Source organism: Epinephelus fuscoguttatus, linkage group LG15 (genome assembly GCF_011397635.1).
Source record: "Epinephelus fuscoguttatus linkage group LG15, E.fuscoguttatus.final_Chr_v1".
Lineage (NCBI taxonomy): Eukaryota > Metazoa > Chordata > Actinopteri > Perciformes > Serranidae > Epinephelus > Epinephelus fuscoguttatus.
In genome coordinates, this window is record NC_064766.1 from 7,051,345 (window position 1) to 7,071,228 (window position 19,884).

At 41.1% G+C, this 19,884-nt stretch overlaps 1 protein-coding gene across 1 annotated transcript in view; it reads right to left on the reverse strand.

The window, feature by feature from the left end:
* Nucleotides 1–2,908: 2,908 nt before the first annotated feature.
* brinp2 (bone morphogenetic protein/retinoic acid inducible neural-specific 2) overlaps nt 2,909–19,884 on the reverse strand; it is a 343,506-nt gene continuing 326,530 nt past the window's right edge. Inside the window, exons 7-9 of the mRNA XM_049598763.1 lie at nt 15,966–16,188; nt 7,659–7,965; nt 2,909–5,393 (exon numbers count right to left, since the gene is read on the reverse strand). Coding sequence (XP_049454720.1) covers nt 4,572–5,393; nt 7,659–7,965; nt 15,966–16,188 — 1,352 coding nt within the window. The 3' untranslated portion in view covers nt 2,909–4,571. The remainder of the gene's footprint in view (nt 5,394–7,658; nt 7,966–15,965; nt 16,189–19,884) is intronic.

Here is a 19,884-nt window from a genome sequence, read left to right on the forward strand (position 1 = left end):
ATTCTAATGCGGTGCAATACAACAGTGCTGCAATAAATCCTACCTTCATGAAGGTTGTAATGTCCAGTATTTGTTTACAATGTTTAAGAAAGGTGCTGATCGAACTTTATGGTCTGTGTAACACAAAACAATTCAGCAGCACCACAAACTACAGCCTGTGAAATGACTGCATTTATTTTAACTACGGGTAGACCTAATAAACAGGCAAATGGGGATACGTTAATACCGTCCTTCTGATTAAGAAAAGTTTGAAATGTGATAGGATAGGAAAACAAACTAGATTTGCTTAAAAGCTGAATTTGTTGACATGTTGTTATTTGTCTGAGAAAAAAAATTGTCAGAGTGACACATCCTCTAATGTTTCTTTGCATGCTGTGCTTTTGAGTTGATAAGTTTGATTTTGTGTTATTCCGGTTGCATGCTTTAATTATTTGTATTTTTGAATTTATGCCTGTGTTTATCACTATTTATATTTTAGTCACATTTGTATTTTATGAAATATTTTTACAATTTTTTTTTGCATGGTTTTATGGGTTTATTCTTATAATGCATGTATATGGACCTGTTGTGAACTGAGGATGAGAGGAACAATTAACTGACCACACCCTAAGACTAATTATTGGTCAACACAGGTCAGTGTGCTCTTTTAAGTGGGATTGGACACAGGTATACGGAAAGAGCATGACGAGAAGGGAGGACTGCACACACACGAAATGGAGTTGGGCTGCGGAGCAGAGGCAACTCTACAGAGGATCTGTACAGGTTAAGACGGAGCTGAAATCGGCCGAGACAAGGCACCGAACCAGCGCATGGACACAGAGTGACAGACACTTGGTCAATGCCTACTCTAAGATAATTAAAGGAAAGTGATCAGGCTGGGCTAGCCAGTGTGTGTGACTGAGGACCCGTTCTTCTCCTCCACAGCAGCCGCAGCAGTCCGAAGGAGGAGCAATGCCAGGAGGCCAAAAGGAGTGCCTGCAGGACAGCTACACAAGGCCTACCCCATGCTACCCCCCCTACAGAAGAACAAGTAAAAGTTTCCCCTTCCTGAACAATTTTACATGCCCGAGAGACGCTCTGGGACTCTTTAAAAGACAGCTTTTTTAATAGGGTGTTCCGGGTAATTTTGTGGATTTTACTTGGACACATAAGCATTTCTCTCAGCCATCTTAAGTCGCCCATTTTAATTGTTTTATTTGAACCTTTTTAGTGACTGTCCAATCTCTGCATTTGTCATTGCTGTGATTTTTTTGGTTTTAAATAAATTATTTAAAGCCACCCTTGGGGTCATCTTTTTCAGGAACTGCACACCATTATGTGACAAAAATTATTATTGAAATGAAATAATATATTAGCAAAGACATCAAAACCACTAGTAAATAACTCTGATTATCTCGTTACAACCCCAAGTCGCAACCCACTGGACTCAAAGGATTCGCCACCAACACCTTGGTGCCAGACACCACAGAAGAGGCCAAGAGGTCCTGTGTCCATGCCTCGACAAGTCAGAGCCTAGTCTGATTCATGGTGGGGCCTCTGACCTGTTGAGGCACGGACACAGGAACTCTGGCATACCACATGGTTTTCACAGATACTCAATCAGACTGGGATCTGGGGAATTTCGAGGCCAGGTCGATGACTTGAGCAACTTGTCACGTTCCTCAGGCCATTCCTGAACAGTTCTTGGGGCACTGATATCAGGAAGTGCTGTTGCCATGGGGAGGGAATACTTGGTCTGTAATAGTGTTTGAGTGGGTGGTGTGTATCAAGTGACATCCACAGAAATGCCAGGACCCAAGGTTTACATGCAGCGCATTGCTTTGTAACAAGATGATCAAGCCATTCTCATCCCAACTCATCACATATCACCGCTTGGTCAGTGCCATTCATGTCTACATATTATGCATTCCGGGGCATGTCAATTTACGTCATGCAACACATGCACGTGGTCAGGTTTAGAAAAAACACATTAAGGTTTGGCTCTACAATACAGGAAGGGAAAACCAGCCTTCTGGGTGAAAGTTTGGGATTTGTTGGACCCATCCACCACCCCCGTCGCCTACCCTACAGGGACTTTTCAGCTTTCCACCTCAACAGGTGCCGTCTGGCCATGTTATTAACTGATGAAGCTTACTGTGTATCATACTGTCACAGCAGGTGCAGTCGTGCCGACTGGAGTTGTATCGTAACACTGTGAAAGGTGGCTTTTGGTGTAGGTATCTGACGCTGAAATCACCGACAAAGAGTGAAAAAAAGGGGTATTTGACGACTTCAGAATGAGAATGAGTTGGATGATCAATGTTCACTCCACCTACCGGTGTTTTTAATGTTTTGGCTGATCTTTGTATATAAACACACAAAATTGTTTCTACAGCCCTGAGAGCTGCACTGCAGTCTATTGGTTAACATTTAAAATGTTTTAAAAATGTACACAGATAAAAATATGGGCCTGTAAATATAAACTAATGAAGTAATAATTGTCACTAAACACAGCATCTGAGTACTTTGTAACAGCAAGGGATTTTGGGTTCATTAAACTTGCATTTGAATTTAATGTTTAATAAACCGTGAAGTCACTACATGCTAGAAACTGCACTCTTCCTTTTGATGAGCATTTGGCTGCATTTCCCTCAATATTCTAGAGAAACATCAGTTGTATCAACACCATCTTCTTCCACCACCTGCGCACATTTGCACTGCACTTTTTTTTCTAAGCAAATCTGTCTCTGTGTCTGCACTAGGTTCTCACATGGTGAGGACTATGGAAGAAATCTGGATAGGAGTCGTCAACACACCAAAGACAACCTGTTGTGTAATATATATCAATGTGTTATTTTATAGTACACATGTTATAACAGTGAGAGTTGAAAGCAAACAAGGAAAAAGATCCCAGATAGATAAACCACTTTGTTTTTACTTAAGCAAGCTGAGCACAGAAGAACTGCTGAAAATGACATACAAGGTTTTCTGACTTTCAGTGAGAAATTAGTGAAGTAAATCTAGAATCATATCAAGTATCATCCTGGTAAGTTTGCAGCTCTCAAGAGGACCATCACTACCCTGCAGAAACCTTGTAACTCCAGTCACTGGCAGCTGACATTGGACCCACATGTTAAAAAAAAAAAAAAAAAAAAAAATCAACAAAAAAAAAAATCTCTTTTCATTGACCTGAGACTAAATTAAACCATCGAAAACCTTTTTAAAACCATAAAATCAATCATGTTCAGTCAGTTACTCAGGGTTCGTCTAATTGGAGATAGAAGGATTTTGCAGAACAATTACAGTATGCAAGTACTGGTGTGCACTGTGAATAGTGACTCAAAGTTTCACAACACCAAATCAAAACAAGTAACTGCAGAAAGTGTGATTGGCATTTACATGGAAAAGCTACATTACCACGTATTCTGGAGAATGTGTCTGTTTGTTCTGTCTTGGTAGAAATATTGAAATATAAAAAGCAATACAGCCTCCGCTGGGAAATCAAACACAGAAACTAAATGTGCTTCTTATCTTAACATTGACTCTCCATATAAGGCATGAGTTTGTTTTGTTATAAACATTTTTTTGGTCTTTGCACTCGGTTATCTAAAAAGCAATGTGCACTTTGTCCACATCTGGGGTTAGATGGAGCGTTATTTACAGCGCTGTATCCTCAGACCTTTTTGTTACCACATCAGAAGAATTCCGTATGATTTTTCAGCTCAAAAAAAAAAAAAAAAACTCAACATTTAAGATATTTTGCCATTCAGTTTGCCAATGTGCTCACCGTCTTTTGGTATAGACACACCACCAAGGACAGAACATCACTAACAGGCTTCTCACTCGGATGTTAAGCATAGATACTTACAAGTTTTCAAATGCCAGATAAAATGGAAGGCAGGGATTAAAAAGAAATATTCAAAGACAGTAACAGGGTTCAGGATTATCAAATTTGAAACTGTTAAGCATAACATAACAACTCATTCACCACATACTGTATATAATATTATCCCATTTTCCCTTCCCACGAGATTGTTCTGTAGCCAAAGAAAATAGGGTTAGAAAAGGGGAAATCTTCTCTTCCATTAACTCATTTTTGAAGACCCCTTAAGAGTTCCTCTTTACATATCAAAACCGCCTTTATCTTTGCAAGGCAGATGTCTTAGGTATGCTTAATGACATCGGCTCTCTGAGGTTCCACATCACAAAACCTGTCGCAGTAAGTGAGTCTCTTAACTTTGTCCAGTCCTACAGTTTGCCAAAAGTGGGGCAGTAATAGCAAAAGTAAGCCTCCAGGCTTGTACAGTAGAGCCTCTGAAAGACAGTCCAAGTATCAGCTGTTCTCCCAAAAGTCCAACATGACTCAAGTGTTCATCAAAGGGCTCTGGTAGCAATTTCTGTAAAAATGTGACACCAGGTAACCAGCCAAGAGTGACCATGAGAAAAGCCCAGCAGTCAGGCTTTACAATTGGTTGTTCAGAGGATTTGGATCCAAGACACTAGCTCAGTAGGACCTCCTCTGCTCAGTCTAGCAGCAACTCCACTCTCTATGCGTAACATCACTCCTGAACCTGACTTGCGTGCTGAGCTAGCTAGCTGCACAGCTGGGCCAGCTCAGGTTCAGGAGAAGCATTTGGAAGCTTGGAGTTGAAGATCTGCAGAGAGTCCTTGATGCGTGCCACCTCTCCGGCTGACAGCTTGAGCCGGTGGCGCAGCAGACAAGAAAACAGGTCCAGGGGCTGCGGTGCTGGCGGAGACAGCCGGTTAATCCGGTCTCTCATCTCCAGCAACATCAGAAAGGCGGCGTCCTGCGTACCCTGCGTGTATGGGTAGTCCAGTTGGAGGATCAGATCCTTGATGCCCTCAGGGTCAAAGTGCATGCTGTATCCGAACACCTTCAGTGTGTTGATCTTCATGTACCCCATGTTGGATGTCTGGTCATCCAGGTCCAGCGGTTCATAGAAGAGAGTTTCATTCACCGTTGGATCATCTGTGAGTATGCGGCTTCGCAGGTAGATGTGCACTGTTTCAAAGAAGGACTTCCATGTGTTTCCCAGAGACAGTGTCCAGTTGTAACACTGTGCCGTGACGACGGCGTCCAGTCGAGTTCTCTCCCAGTCAGGGAAGTCAGGCTGGTTCACCGGCATGAACCAGCTCTCTGAGTGGCTTCCCCCAAAAGGATTCACATAAATCGCAGGCACAGGCTCCAGTGTTGAATTCTTAGTCAAGCATATCTGGAAAGAAATGCCCATGAGCATGTGGATGAGATTGGACTTATTTTTGTTACTCTTGAGTGTCAGCAACATTCTCTTCCTCCAGGCAGGATTGAACCAACTCCCCAGGCGGACATCGTTGCTGATGTAAATAGCGTGGACCTCAATTCTGCTGTCCAGTCGCTGAAGCAGATACCTGACCTGAAGAGGAAATAAAAAACACTGTGAGATTACATTCACTGTTACTGGTAGATAACAATACGGTAGATCACTTACACACTGGTTCTCAAACTATATATCTATGTATATGCCTTCAGGTTTGTAACACAGGCTTTCTGTTATAAATCCTGAGACCCCAAACCCAAGCTAACAACATGATACTGGTTACATCGTCAGGGTTACTTTCTTAGACATAGATGCAGTGGGTATTCATGAGAACACTCTCAAAAAGTCACATCCTTTTACACCGAGGGGGAAAACAAAGCTACCATGAATTGCTGTTTGGATTTCCACACGTCAAGTAAACTAAAAAATCCCACGTTAAATGGTATTTTTCACCCTGAATTCTATTTTTCCTATGTTTTTGTGTCTGTTTTCTGACTAATGGAGAAAATATTTTTTGAAACTGGTCCTGCATTGCACGAGAGCAGCGGCCAGGCTCAAGGCATGTTCATAATGTCAGTTTACTCCCACTGAAAGGGCCTTTTTTTTGCCACTGACAGGCTCAGATTATTATTCTAAATGTCTGACAACAGAGATAAACATTTTTGTAATGAGTAGGCTATTTTTGTTTAACCAGAAACAGCCCCACAATTGCTACTGTCAAACCCACCAGACCCCACTTAAATAAACAGTAATTTTATCATCATAAAACAAACCAGTTCATCATTTTAAAATATGTTTTAACTCTGAAACAAATCCTTATTAACCCTTATATATCACTCAGTTAGGTGTGAAAATATGCTGGCTCTATACAAGCTAAAATTACTGTTTATATAAATGGATTCTGGTGAGTTTGGTGATGGTGATTTCAGGGCTGTCTGAGACACCAAGGTTACAAGCCAGGGAAGCTCAGACACCAAGTGTCCTTGTTAGTCTCAAGAGGAAGGAGGTCTTAGGAATGTCAAGGCACCACATATTTAGACTATCGATGTGCATGTGTTATGGGAACTATAAAGATAGCATGGCTGAAGAACATCTAGGCACTGACTCACTGACTGACCGTTCATGCGGTTGTGTGTGTGACTCCATTCATGACTGCTTATTAAAACTCAACAAAGACAGCCAGCGTGTCAAGACTTTTTCTTTAAACTGTTCATTAAATAGCTGTTTTGCCACCACACTGGTTTAAAAAAAGAGCGCTTTATCCAAGCAGTATTACAGCTGTGAGCCTCCAAGGACCTGTAGTTCCTGCTTGATATCATTATAGCACATCATCAAAACAGGCTAATGGTTTTGAGTAATGTTAGTTCTGCTATACTGTCTTGAAACAGGCATGGAAATCACTAAAACATGCTTGTCTATTACATTGCACTTTCCCAACATTTATAGGCTGGGGGTGAAGGACTGTGTGCTCCCCACGGACTCTGTCCTCACCATGTTCCCTTACTATGACTGTCTATCGACTGTATTTATTAGAAAGCTCCTCCACAGCTAAAGGATGTTTCGCAACTTTTTTCTTACTGGCTAGGTAGTACTTCTCATGAAGCGTAAACTGATGTCTTATTAATGTTATAGAAAAATACTTACTTTTATATTATGTATAACTATATATATATATATATATATATATATATATATATATATATATATATATTATATTTTATCAAATTTGTTTTGTTAACAGCATGAAACCTGTATTTACATTTTTTTGTCCCTGCGTTATATCAAAGGATAATTGATTATACAGTGCATTAATTATCACACTGAAAAGAAGATTCAGTAATGGAATTTATTAAATCCCTTAAATATTTCTTTGCTACCCCCTGTCTCTGGAGGAAGCTTCTCTTCTGACACTGCAGACACAGTAAAATGAATTTTGAGCCAGATTTGTCTTTGAAACTCCCAAACACTGCAGGGTTTTGCTTGACTGAACTCACTTTCCTCACTGACACTGCTTTTATTATTAACTTGTGTGCATACCCTTGCATGTCAAGTATGTTCTAAGTCTGAGACAGGGAGAATTAATAAAACAGATTATTAAATAAGGTCAACTTATATGGGCAACTTATACTGCCATAATTCATTATAGTTTCTGGAAGAGATGCAGCATTTTGCAGCACTGTAGCATCCACGTAGAACTACAATACTAACATTTACGCACTGTTGATAATTACTGGGGCTGAAACCACTATAGATGTGTCCTTTCATTTTGTCATGCTCTTTCGTGTAGTCAGAAATACTCAGTTATTTGCTCCACAAAAATTTGAGAACCAGTGGTAAACAAATATGAGGAAGTTTGAGAACCTCAGCATCAGGCATGTCCAAGTCAAAGTTCAGATAGTGGTCCAGGGATGCAGCGATGCTCGGCCTGCAGGAACCCAGATGGAGGACGTTGCCGTGGTGACAGGCTCCGCAGCGGGTCGCATTATCGGTAGCGCAGGAGGAGCATGAGGTGGAGGAGGTGCCCACAATGCACGGAATGACTCCCTGGCAGGTGGCCTGCTCACCAGGGCAGCTGCAGCTCCTCACCTCCTCAGAGAAGGAGCCCAGCACTCCATGCTCATTGCAGTAGAGCAGAGACTGAGCTCTGCGCAACCAAAACCCAACGGGCCTGCAGAGGGGAAAGAAAAAACACATCAGTGTAGTTATGGATACAGTACTGCATATTCATTCATTCATTCATCTTCTAACTGCTTATCCTCTTGAGGGTCACGGGGGGGCTGGAGCCTATCCCAGCTGACATTGGGCGAGAGGCAGGGTACACCCTGGACAGGTCGCCAGACTATCGCAGGGCTGACACATAGAGACAAACAACCATTCACACTCACATTCACACCTACGGACAATTTAGAGTTATCAGTTAACCTAATCCCCAATGTGCATGTCTTTGGACTGTGGGAGGAAGCCGGAGTGCCCGGAGAGAAGCCACGCTGACACGGGGAGAACATGCAAACTCCGCACAGAAGGGCTCCCACACCCGGGATCGAACTGGCAACCCTCTTGCTGTGAGGCGACAGTGCTAACCACCACACCACCGTGCCGCCCTATTGCATATTCCAATATAGAAAACAGAGTAGCTTACTGTGTAAAGAGCAATTTATCTCCAAGCTGAAAATCGGTGTCTTACATCCCTGTTTGGTCGAGAGATTTAAGTCTGTTTCACTTCTGACCACACCCAGCATCTATTGTTTTTCCAACCTACTTTAGATGAAACCAGTCTCACTTTGCCATGATGAAAGCGGACTTCCAGGCGTCAATGCCTGATGTTTGTCTGCCAGCCTACTGCTAGTCAGGGCCTTTGAAAGAGACTGCTGCTAGCTAGCCAGCCTAACCACAGATGTACTCGCTGTATCCCGGCCTCACCCAGAAAGTTTCCTGATCCGGTGGGGGAAGTCCTGTGACTGCAGGTCAGTCTCTGCAAAAAATGACAGCTACAGAAAAAAGCAATATACACATTTTCAACCAGCTCTGTGTCATCACAGAGCACGTCCACAGGTAAATGAGCAGGGAGCTCCAGGTGCTTCCAACGAAAGGGAAGCCAAACACTACTCATCTGCACACACTGCAATGACAGAGCTGGTTGAAAAAATTCCCTTTAACGGCTGCAGCCACTACAATTCAGCTTGGTACTGTTAGTAAAAACAGATAAACACAGGGGAGACATAATGTATAAACAAGACACATAGTTACATAAAGGAGGTGGAGGTGCATCGAAACCCTCATTGAAAGTCCTGTCTCTAAGGAGAGTGATGGGAAGGGGCCAGAGTTCTTCAGTGTTTCTTGGAAAGAGGGGTGTTCAAAGCCACAATTGAACTCGAGCTGTACCCTTGCACAGGGCATTGTGTTCCACAGCAAGCACTTCTTGCAGCAGTAGGATGGCAGCCAATCATCAGAACTTGACAATTGGCAGCATCCTTTTGGCATGCACAGGTGGGCCTGGTTTCATCTAAAGTCAGTTGGAAAAATGATAGATGTGTCCTGGAGTACACCTGTACATCACTGCATCAGAGTTCAACTATTGGTAGCCAGCTTGTTGTTCTTATGTTGCTTAAACAGCTAATTTTCCCAACTATCACCAAGACAGTACTAGTCACATAGAAAAATTTCAATACTAAATTATAGGTTGATCTCATAACTACAATGGCAGATTGTTACATATTTGTAGTATTACAAGGAAAAGTGACATGATATTTCAAGAATAAAGTCTGAATTTTTTCAGAGAAAAAAGTAATTATTTTTGAGGGGGAAAACCGCTAATATTTCCTCTAAATTGCTTCCTTCATCTCAGATTCTTTCAGCCATACAAACAAGTTTGGTGTTGTTTCATTGACACTTGCTTTCACGGATGGAACGACCAATCAGAACTTTGTAGTCCAGGTTAAGAATGGGAACACCAGGGCAGCCTGGGGGTTGAAAGCTCTGACAGTGAAGACAGATGGCGACATCATCATCTGCCAGAGTTTGAAAGATTAAATATTGTTGTAAGTTGACAACAACCTGTGCAGCGTAACTTAAAGTAATAGTTTCCTTTCTTTCTCAAAGTCAGATGAAAAGATCAATACAAATGTCATGTCTGGAGCGGGGAGCAGGCAGCTCAGCTTATTATATAGGCTAGAAGCAGGAGTAAACAGCTATGCTGAGTCTGTCCTCTCTTAAAATATATGCTTACCATCACCTCTAAAGTCCACTAATTAACACACTGTCTTGCTTGTTTAATCTGTACACAGACAGTTACATAAAATAAAATGCAGATCTGTTGTTTAAAAGACAGGTTCACAATTTTTGAAGTCAGTATCAAAACAACAGTAAGGTACCCACATGAGACAGTTGTTGCTTTTAATGATGGTTGTGAAAGCAAGCAAGTGATGCAATGTAAGTGAAGTGAAAATCCACAGTCCTCATTGTGTCCACAAATATATTTCAAAGTTTATGAATCACAGCTTGGGGTTGGAACCCTGATCCATGACAGACAGCCTTTGAAACTGTTTCCTGTAGGGTAGCCAGTCAGCGGAACACTGCTATTGGCTGTACATGTAGTTACATTTGTGATTTACTGTCTGCACTTTTAAAGAATGGACTGGTCTGCAAGAAGCAGAAGCTGTACAGACACTCAACAGGATGTTCTTGGCACAATGCTCATTTAGTGTTGAAAGCCCATGGTTCCGCCTCCAAGCTGTGATTGGACAGTTGACTGTTTTTTTATTTTGGCATAAACATAGCATCCCTGCATACAATAACTATATGTGCTACATTTAATTTAATTTCTGTTCATTTTTTTGTTTCTAACTTTTGTTCCTTTTAAATCTTCCCGTTTAATTCCTCCTTTATGCCGAGTTGACACTGCACAACATTTCCGTCCATTTCGACAGTCACTATGTCAGATTAGGTGATTGTGGAGTCATAAAATTGTACTGTGAATTGGCCGACAGACATGACAGACTACACGTTGGTCCACCACCATTCGCCTCTGGTCATCTTTCACAACACGCATGATGTCATCTGGTTATAGTTGACCTATTTTTATTATTATCAATGTTATTTCAGTCTCTGTGTCTGTTCATGTCACTGCTGAAATGTTATTGAAATAATGTAAAAAGCACCACCACATGGCACATGTGAAGCACTGTATGCAACCAATGCAAGTCACTGAATCTTCCAAAACAAGTTCCTGCAAATGTTTCACAATAAAAGCCTGTTTAGAAAATGAAGGGATTCTCTCCATTGTAATTATAAGGGGCTTTTAATTTTAAACAGATACATAATATGTTGAGTTTGAAATGACGACTCGATGCATTAACTTTAATAAGGGAAAAGGGAGCAGATTAAAAGTAAAAGAAGAAAAATACAGAGGAAAATATTAAATAAAGTAATGTAGTATGTTTGAAATGAAGCTGGTACCCTCTGCAGTTGTGGTCAGTAAAAGCCCCACCACTATTTTAAAATTTTATTCCTTTATATCTTTGTCCATTATGAAGTAATAACATTTTTTGCAAGCTTGATGCTAATGGCACTACTCACCGGGTTGTTAAAGTGCCTCTGCTGTTTCATGCCCAAATTTTTCCCTTTTTACTCTGTCGTGGTAACATCCCTAGAGGAAATATCAAAAAGGCTGGAGTGTTGTTGCCATACAGTTGTCTATTGCAGCAGATTGCTCTCTGTTTCTATTGGTCAAAGTGACGGCTGTGACGGAAGAAGTCGTGAACGACAAAAAGAAAATCAAACACGCTAGACTTTCTGTTGGGACGTCGTGAGACATCACAGAAGCAGCATCAGTTGTCATCTACTTTGACACACTACACGAGATGAAACGATGGATTATTGCATACGACACTCTTTGTTGTTCACAATCAAAGCCAACACCGTACAATGCTGCGGGCTGCAATTGGGCTGATGTCATGAAGTGTGAACCTGGCATTAGCCTAATTAGTTTAAGAGCAATTAACAACACTATCACTGTGCAATTAACATATATTTTTGTGGTTCAGTGAAACTAAAAATGGCTGTTAAAAATGGTTACTCAGCGTTGTTATGTTCATAGGACATAGAATTAAATACTCAACGAACAACACCAAAAAAAAGTTATGTTAGTCTGACATAAAGTTCCTGTCAGGGCCATGTGACACATTATTTTGTATATGGTGTACTTAAAAATATTATGTTACTGTATTGTACTAAACTAAAAGTTTTGAGTGCAAGCTGTTTCCAAAAAATGTTTAAGTTGAGTGAGCGAATTGGGGTTTATGGTGTGAATTTTCTGCGCCTTACTGTTAAGTGTTAATGTTTTGTGTTTTTGGTAGTGAGGGGTGATTCCCTTCCCCTATTTTACACCCCACATGTTCCTTTTATGCTCTTATCCTTCCCTCTTTTAAAATCTTCACAGAGGCGTAACCTCTTAAAACTAGACTTTAAGGGGGCATTTTTTTTTTTAATGAAAAATCTTGACTAAGAGTCTTAAACGAGGATTTCCCTAAACTACACAGCTGTTTACCTCATATGCATCCCATTTTCCATAGGTGAAAAAATAATTCACAGTCTGCTCTTTCCATATTGCTTAAAAATTGGATTGTTTATCTATGGTTATTTGACACCCTTTTCTTATAGAATGGTGGGTGTTTGGTATGACTGCAGTGGAGATGAAAATGCAGACATACATAAATTACCATCCACTTTGGTGCGGTAACAGCAGTGACGTTCAGACTGAAAATTGGCTCTGCAGAGATTCTATCCCCAGGCTAAGTTCAGGAAATCACACACAACATTGCCCAAATGCTCCAGCAATTCCTTCCCCTCAGGCCTATGTAAATAGACAAAAATGAATGATGATAAAACAAATGGATCTGTGCGGAAGAAAATACGGAGCTTTTGCAGCTGAGCAGCCCCTGATAACTTGTTGTTGCCAGTATGAAGGGGGTTAAGACTCTGAGTGACAGGGGTGAGACAGAGCGAGGGAGAGCAAGGGAACACAAAGGTGACTGAGCGCGAGAAATACAGACAGAGAGTGAGACAGAGTGTGGGGGGGGGGTGGGGTGGGGGGGGGGGGGGGTGGTGGAGTGATGGGTAGAGGAAAAGGACTGTCAGGGAAATTAAAGTCCTCTGTAAACAAGTGCCGAGCTGTCGGCCCAGGAGAGGACTTGATTACAGCATGCCAGAATGCCACGTACCTTACTACACAAAGGCTCTCACCACCGGTAACTCGACCCTTCATCTCTCTCACACTTTCTCTTTCGCTCTCTCTAAGTCTCCATCACGCCATCACATCTCTCTTCCATGTCCAGCCTTCTCTTACTTTCTTTTCTTCTCCTGTCTCTTTATTCCTCCTGCGTTTTCTCACATCTCTCTTACTCAGCTTCCCTTCCCTCTCTTTAGACCTGCGTTTCACAAGCTTGTCTTCATTTTTTTTTTTTTTTTTTTTCGGCACGGCAACAACATTGCCACGTAATGACAGCTGAGTGAAGCTTGCAGGGGTACTTTGCTCAGAAGTCAAGCACAGGTGTAGAATTCACTCAGGTAAAGGGAGTCAGTTAGCCTGTCAGATTATTAGGAGGTGGTGTTTTCAACAAGTGGTGCTCGTTTCTTTGTCAGTTCAGCTGCAGTGGCAGTGAGGTGAGTTTCCAAACACCTCCACATTTGTGCATTAAAACACATTTCCCACTATCCCCTGGAGTTACATGTATATTGGACGATTCTGCAGCTCAGCATTAACATCCAGTGCCAACATTCAGTGCCAATGTAGAAAGTAATGTGTTTGTTCCAAGTTCTCTGAATTAAATAACAAATAATGTTTTTGTCCATGATCCTTGAATTACACACAGAGGTGTGTTCTGTTTTGATGCCCCTGTCAGCAGAACATAATTTACAAAACTTTAACAAATTTGTGATGAAAATGAAATAGTTTTGAATTAACAACACATAGATTTAGGCACAAAAGCAACTTGGCTAGATTTAGGAAGCACAGATGACTACTTCACTAAGGTTAGGGTACCTTCTTCATCATCATGGTTACAATAATAAAGACTTACAGTTTAAAGGACAACTGCCATCATGTGTAAAAACCGGGAGGCAGGAAAGAACCTCCTGTGATTAAGTCAGACTTTGCTGCTCTATCATGTCACCTGACTTCCTCCTCTTTTCCTGTCACAATTACTACAGCCACTAGAGGGTTTTATCTCTTGAACATAAAGGTATGTTATTTTGGGTACTTGGTGAAACATCTGATGCTGTTGTTCTTCACTGAGAGGAGAGTCTCTGTGCTTGTTATGTAGCGAGCCCAAAAGTAAGAGCTATGGTAGGAAATGATAACACAGTTACAAAGGAATATGTATATACATAAAGTACCTACGTAAAGTACTTTTTTTCATTACACAAAGTCCCTAAAGTCACATAACTTGCATATTGACTTTTGCTTACACAGGCCACAAACAGCAGTCTCCTGGTTAAAAGTCCATGTTTGTTTGACCCATCCACCACCCATCCCACACACTTAATTTTTGTGACCACCATGACAAGACCCTCATTGACTTTGCATTGGCAAATGCTTGGCAAGTACTGTATTGTTAAGAGTTTGTGTCCATTTTATGTATATCAATAAGACTGGGTAGGTGTTCTGAATGTCCACATGAAGGCGTGGTGAAACCCCTAGTGTTTGTTGTTGTTTGTGCTGTGTTCTCAGCATCACTTTGATGAGTTGATGTTATCATAAGAGATAAAACCAAGTGTAACACCTCTGACAGTAAAACCGAACTAGCAATAAACTGTAGTTTCTCTTTAAACTAAAGGCAACACTTTGAAGGAAACACTGGGAATTCATGTGAAGGGAAGGAGTGTAATGCCATGCTTCTATCTGTGCTATCTGTAGGTTATGAATTCATATTATAAGAGACGATAACAAGGCGATGCAATAATGTACTTTTAAACAGAAACAGCATTGTAGACGGCGGTAGTCTGTGCAGGCATTAAATACAATACCGATATGTGAATGCAGAATTATTTTAACTAATTTCACTATAGATTACCATATATAATTATACTATATTTCCGATTCATACCATTCTGACATTATTTCCATTTCTTCATTTTCTCCTGTGGTCACATCTCGCTTGAACTATGCTACACTGCCTCCACAATCTCTGGTCATATTGCTCCCTTTCATCCATATCCATAAGCTCTCAGAAAATGTGCGTAAATATGGACAAAATAAACATGGTATCTACACGTATCTAGCATTGAACATAAATGAGCTACGAGCATGCACTTTTGAGACGGCCCCTAACTTCTGCTTATCAGTTTTCTTTCTTCTTTTAAGTTGTGAGGGTACCAGACCTTAGGATCAGACCACAAGGTAAAATAATACACGTGGACCATTGGTCAAGCTTTTTTCTGCACTGCACAATATTATTGCAAAAATACCGTTGTTTTGTGTGTCTGTTCAGAGTGCACTGCCTGTGCATTTCTGAATGATGTATTTGTATTTGTTTGCATCCCTAAGGGAACACTACATCTGTTAGGCTCCAACAAATGTAAAAGCTTTCACTAACTGCTTCAGTCATTACAGTATCTAAACAGATATTGCTTCTATAAAATGGTAATGATTATTGCTTTTGCATAAAATTGTTTCTAGGCCACTCCATCTGGGAGTGTTGTGGGCTGTTGATACTGATGATCCATTCAGGTACATACAGGGTACAGCTATCTACGTAGTGCTGCTACTGCTCTGTCATGATGCCCACAGTTTTACACAGTTAGACATATTTACTACTGTACAATCTGTTGACAGCAGAGGCAGCCCAAAGCTGAAACAGCTGAAATCACAATGCCAGCAATCTACAAATACACATTTTGGATGGGAATCAGCTTAAAAGAAGCAAATGTGTACCCCACTGGCATGTTTCCCACCTTCCTGTGTGTATAACTTTTGGGGTTTTACTAAATTCAAAGCCGAGCTCTTTCCCGACAGATAGCTCTGGGTTTTCCCAGTGTGCCCCACTTGAGGGGAGCTGTTAGAAAGCCTACAGCTGTAATGAATCAGCACTGAGCAGCCAGCAAAACTCCCAGTAATCACAAATTATGTCTTCATTTGGTTTGTTTTTGTGTCATTGCATCCCAGTGGGTTACCTCTCTCTGGGCAGACTGATGCGAGGATGTTTGGGGCAGCGTTTGCTCAGGGTGAACAGTTTCCTGACGACCTTCTGGGCTTTGCCCAGGACCAGGGCAGTGCTGGACTCCAGCTGGGCATAACGCTTCTGGAGAGACAAATCAGCCGACCAGAACTTGGCGATCATGGACACATTCAAGAACCGGTCAGTGGGCAGGCGCTTCAGGAGGGCTTTGAATTCATCTGCAGAAGTGGAGAAAGGGAAGATGGAGAAAGAGAAAACAGAAGAAAATCAGGTACTCTTAAGTCATTAAAATGTTAACAATACCCCTTCTGAGCAGTGCAAACCCATTCACCACAGTCTCCTTTATCCCCAGTGGCATGCAGAGATAATGACTGAGGAGCTGGGGGAGTTTCATGTGCCATTAGAATACAAAAAAAGCTGTTATATACTAATGAATTGCCATTACAAAGTAAACACCTGTGCTTCAATCTGCAGTTATACTCATTCACCTCACCATTAGAAGCTCATCACATTCACAGAAGCATCATTTGCATCATTGTCATTTAGAAACACTGGTTATCTGACGACTGACAGTATGGTGTCACGTACGGATGCACATTGTCATTTACGTTGTAATTCTTTCTTTAGTGGCCTGAACAAGTTAAGAGATAAGAGATCATCACGAGCTGAATAGACCAATAAGAGCATGTCGTAAAATGGTGAGAAGTTGTATCTCTGTGGTGCTCGGCTGTAAAATGCAAATACACAAAAGCAGCTATAGATGTAATCCACAGCCAATTCTGCAGCTGTCACAGCAAAACCAAAAAAAAAAAATCCCAAAAAGCACAGTTTATCTACATACGTTTATAATTTTAGCTGTCAAGGGACTATCATTTCACACAAACCTAAAATCACCTCCAACAACATGCCAGTCAAAACCATTAAAGCATCTGAATCAGTTTTATCTGTAATGGCACAAAGCATTGACATAAAATGTAATAAATTCAATAGAGTGCTGAGGTCAAGCACAGAGCACCATAGATATCAGGTCTCCATAGGTTAGAGCCTTAAAAAAAAATCCAAGTCCAAATCACCTTTGTCAGATTGATATGTTAAAGTGGCACATTCTTCCTTTAGACCCGGCTGACAAATGTCCACATCTTTCAAACTCCATGCCCTCAGTCTGGACCTGCTCTAGGCACCACTTGATCGCTTGTAAAAGAAACTTGAACTGTTTGTCTTGACAGACTCTAGTTGACACTTTTACTGTGTATGACCCAGGCTGCCAGCACGCCATGCAGTACAATTTTTCCCAGAGGCCTCTCTTGGTATTGCAGAAACAAAAGGTATTTTCCCCATAGAACAACAGTACAAATGAGACATCTGTAAAACTGCTGATGAACACCTCCAATTCCAAAATAACATCAGCTAACATGAGCCTCCATAAACTACTGGTTATGCCAGATCAAGTAAGGCTGTAACAGGGGTTTGTTTTGTTAACTTATGACTTTAACTCCTGATTTGTAAAAGGAAGATTGTGCTGTTTCTCCTTTAAAAAAACAACACAGTGTACCTTTAAAGTCATTATTGTGAGACAGCCCCGTCACCAAAACATAATGTTGGCATTGTACTTTTCTGCAAGCCACAAATGTTCACAAATCATATAGACATTTATACAACCCGGTCTTACTCCAAAGTTGAAGAAATCCGGCACCAGGCAGTGACTTCTAGCGTTGGACACTGATGAAAAAAGGTGTCCTTTCATGTCAGCATGATGTGCGGCCACTTGCCATTATAGTGTAATGGTGCCTGGTGGCGTCAGGAGGAAACACAGTGAGACAAAAACTAAAGTTAAGGCTTCTGAGGTCCGAGTAGGGAGGGTGAGAGGGGTGGTGGATGGGTCCAACAACCCAGGACTTTCACCTGGAAAACTGGTGTTTGCTTCCCGTAAGATTGTAAAGCCAAACCCTGCTCTTTTTATTTAGACCCAACCACGTATGTGTGTTGGCAAAACGTAACCATGTGCATTTGTTGTTGAAGGATAAAAATGTCAATCTGCGTTGTCGTACTAACGTAGTACATTTATTTTGAAATAGTGCCATGAAAAGTGAGTGTTTTATCAGAGACATCCCTACTTTTATGGCAGAGATTGTGCCCCCAAACCTGAAATTTTAAGCAAAACATGATCTTTTCCTGACCATAACCTTGTGGTTTTTGGGCCTATACCTAACCACGTTAACTACGGGGCTGCTGGAATGTAAAGTTTCAGTGTATCTGCTACATAACAATGTACACATGTAATGAATGTGTGGTTTGCAGACAGGTACAATGCCAACATTTTTTCTGGCAATTAGGTTGTGTGAGAGCATCTTGTTAATGCAGTTTTCTATCCTATATGTCTGGTTGAAACATAATAACATGAACAAGAAAAAGCAATCTGAGATAGTTTAAAAATCAGTGCATTTTTTTAAGGCTACTTCAAGGCTATATGGTTTTCAAGGCATTTTGATTTTGAAAATATGACAATGTTATAGCCATTTAGTACCTAATAGGTGTGTATGAGATGCTTTTATGTTACACATGTAAGCTTTAGCTTGTATTATGAGTGAAACCTTCAGGGGTTTACATCTCCTACCCCAGCCAAGAGAAGAGAGACATTCAAATGTTGCTATCAAATCAAAGGGTTATTATTTCACTAGTGGGTGTGTAAAACCTCCAACATGAAAAGATTGGGCACTGTTTGAGTAAATTACACTGAGAATAATACGGGCACAGAGGACAGAGCTCATACCCTGCACTTGGTTTGCCAAGAGCGTTCCGGTGTTAAGATCATTGAAGTTCCATTATGAACCAGTGGGCAAATATTATGCCAGTAAGACACCTCTGGGAAACTTGAACCTATTATTTCCTTTTCTCCCAAAGCCAGCTAAGTGAGACCTTCTAGGATTGTTCTGGGTCTGCTGGAGAATCATATTCCCATGTGCTGTTGTTGGCAGAGAGACAGAGAGGAAATCTGCAGCCAAGCCGACCTGAGCTGAGCCCAACTGATGAGACTCAAGCCTATTACAGTGCTCAGTGATCCCAGATGACACAATGGTCTGTCTCTCTCCATCCTTCTCTTTGTGTACGTCTGCCTCTTTCCTGCGCTGTGATCTTTCTCCTCTGGACTAGCGAGTCATGCTGACTCGCTTAAGCTGTTTCCTGTCTGTCTGTTTCTAGATCTCTTGTTCCTCTCTCATCTCTTTCTGTAGCCTCTCTGTACGGACATGAGGATAAATTAGTAGGGCAACATTAACTTTGTTATTACTACGTTTGCTGGGTTCATTCCTCAGATGGTCTGTTTTTAATGCTCGTTTCATGTCACCTCCTCTGATCTTCACAAGGTATTAAAAGCTACACTGAGCTCAGCAGAGTTTGTTGTTTGAAGGACAAAAAAAGACTCAGTGCACAGGATACAAATGCCACTTTATTAGAGGTCAAACTCATGCAGGCCATCGAAAAGTTGCTCAATGAGCTTTTGCTCCACCAGAACACAAATGTGTCTCTTTTTAGCTGCTCATAGAAATAAAATATGATTTAAAAAAAGAATCATGCAAAGTGGGGGTGTACCCAAATCTGACTATGTTGTTTGGGAACACAGATAATATGGTGGAAACATATATTAATTCTACCCAAAGCTGCTTGTCATTGTTCATTAAAAAAAAATCATGATTTAAATGTCTGTGTTTCATTGTTTCGTCAAATTGACTCACATCATTGTGGATGACCACGAGATTAAAAGAAAAGGCAATTATATTAGATCATAGGACTCTGATTTCACCAATTAGTTATTTCATTTACAACATATTATTAAAAAGTGATCACTATTCTGTAGTGGCCCCCACACAGCAGGGAGCAATACCAATTAATACCAACTCATTAAGAGCAAACTTTAT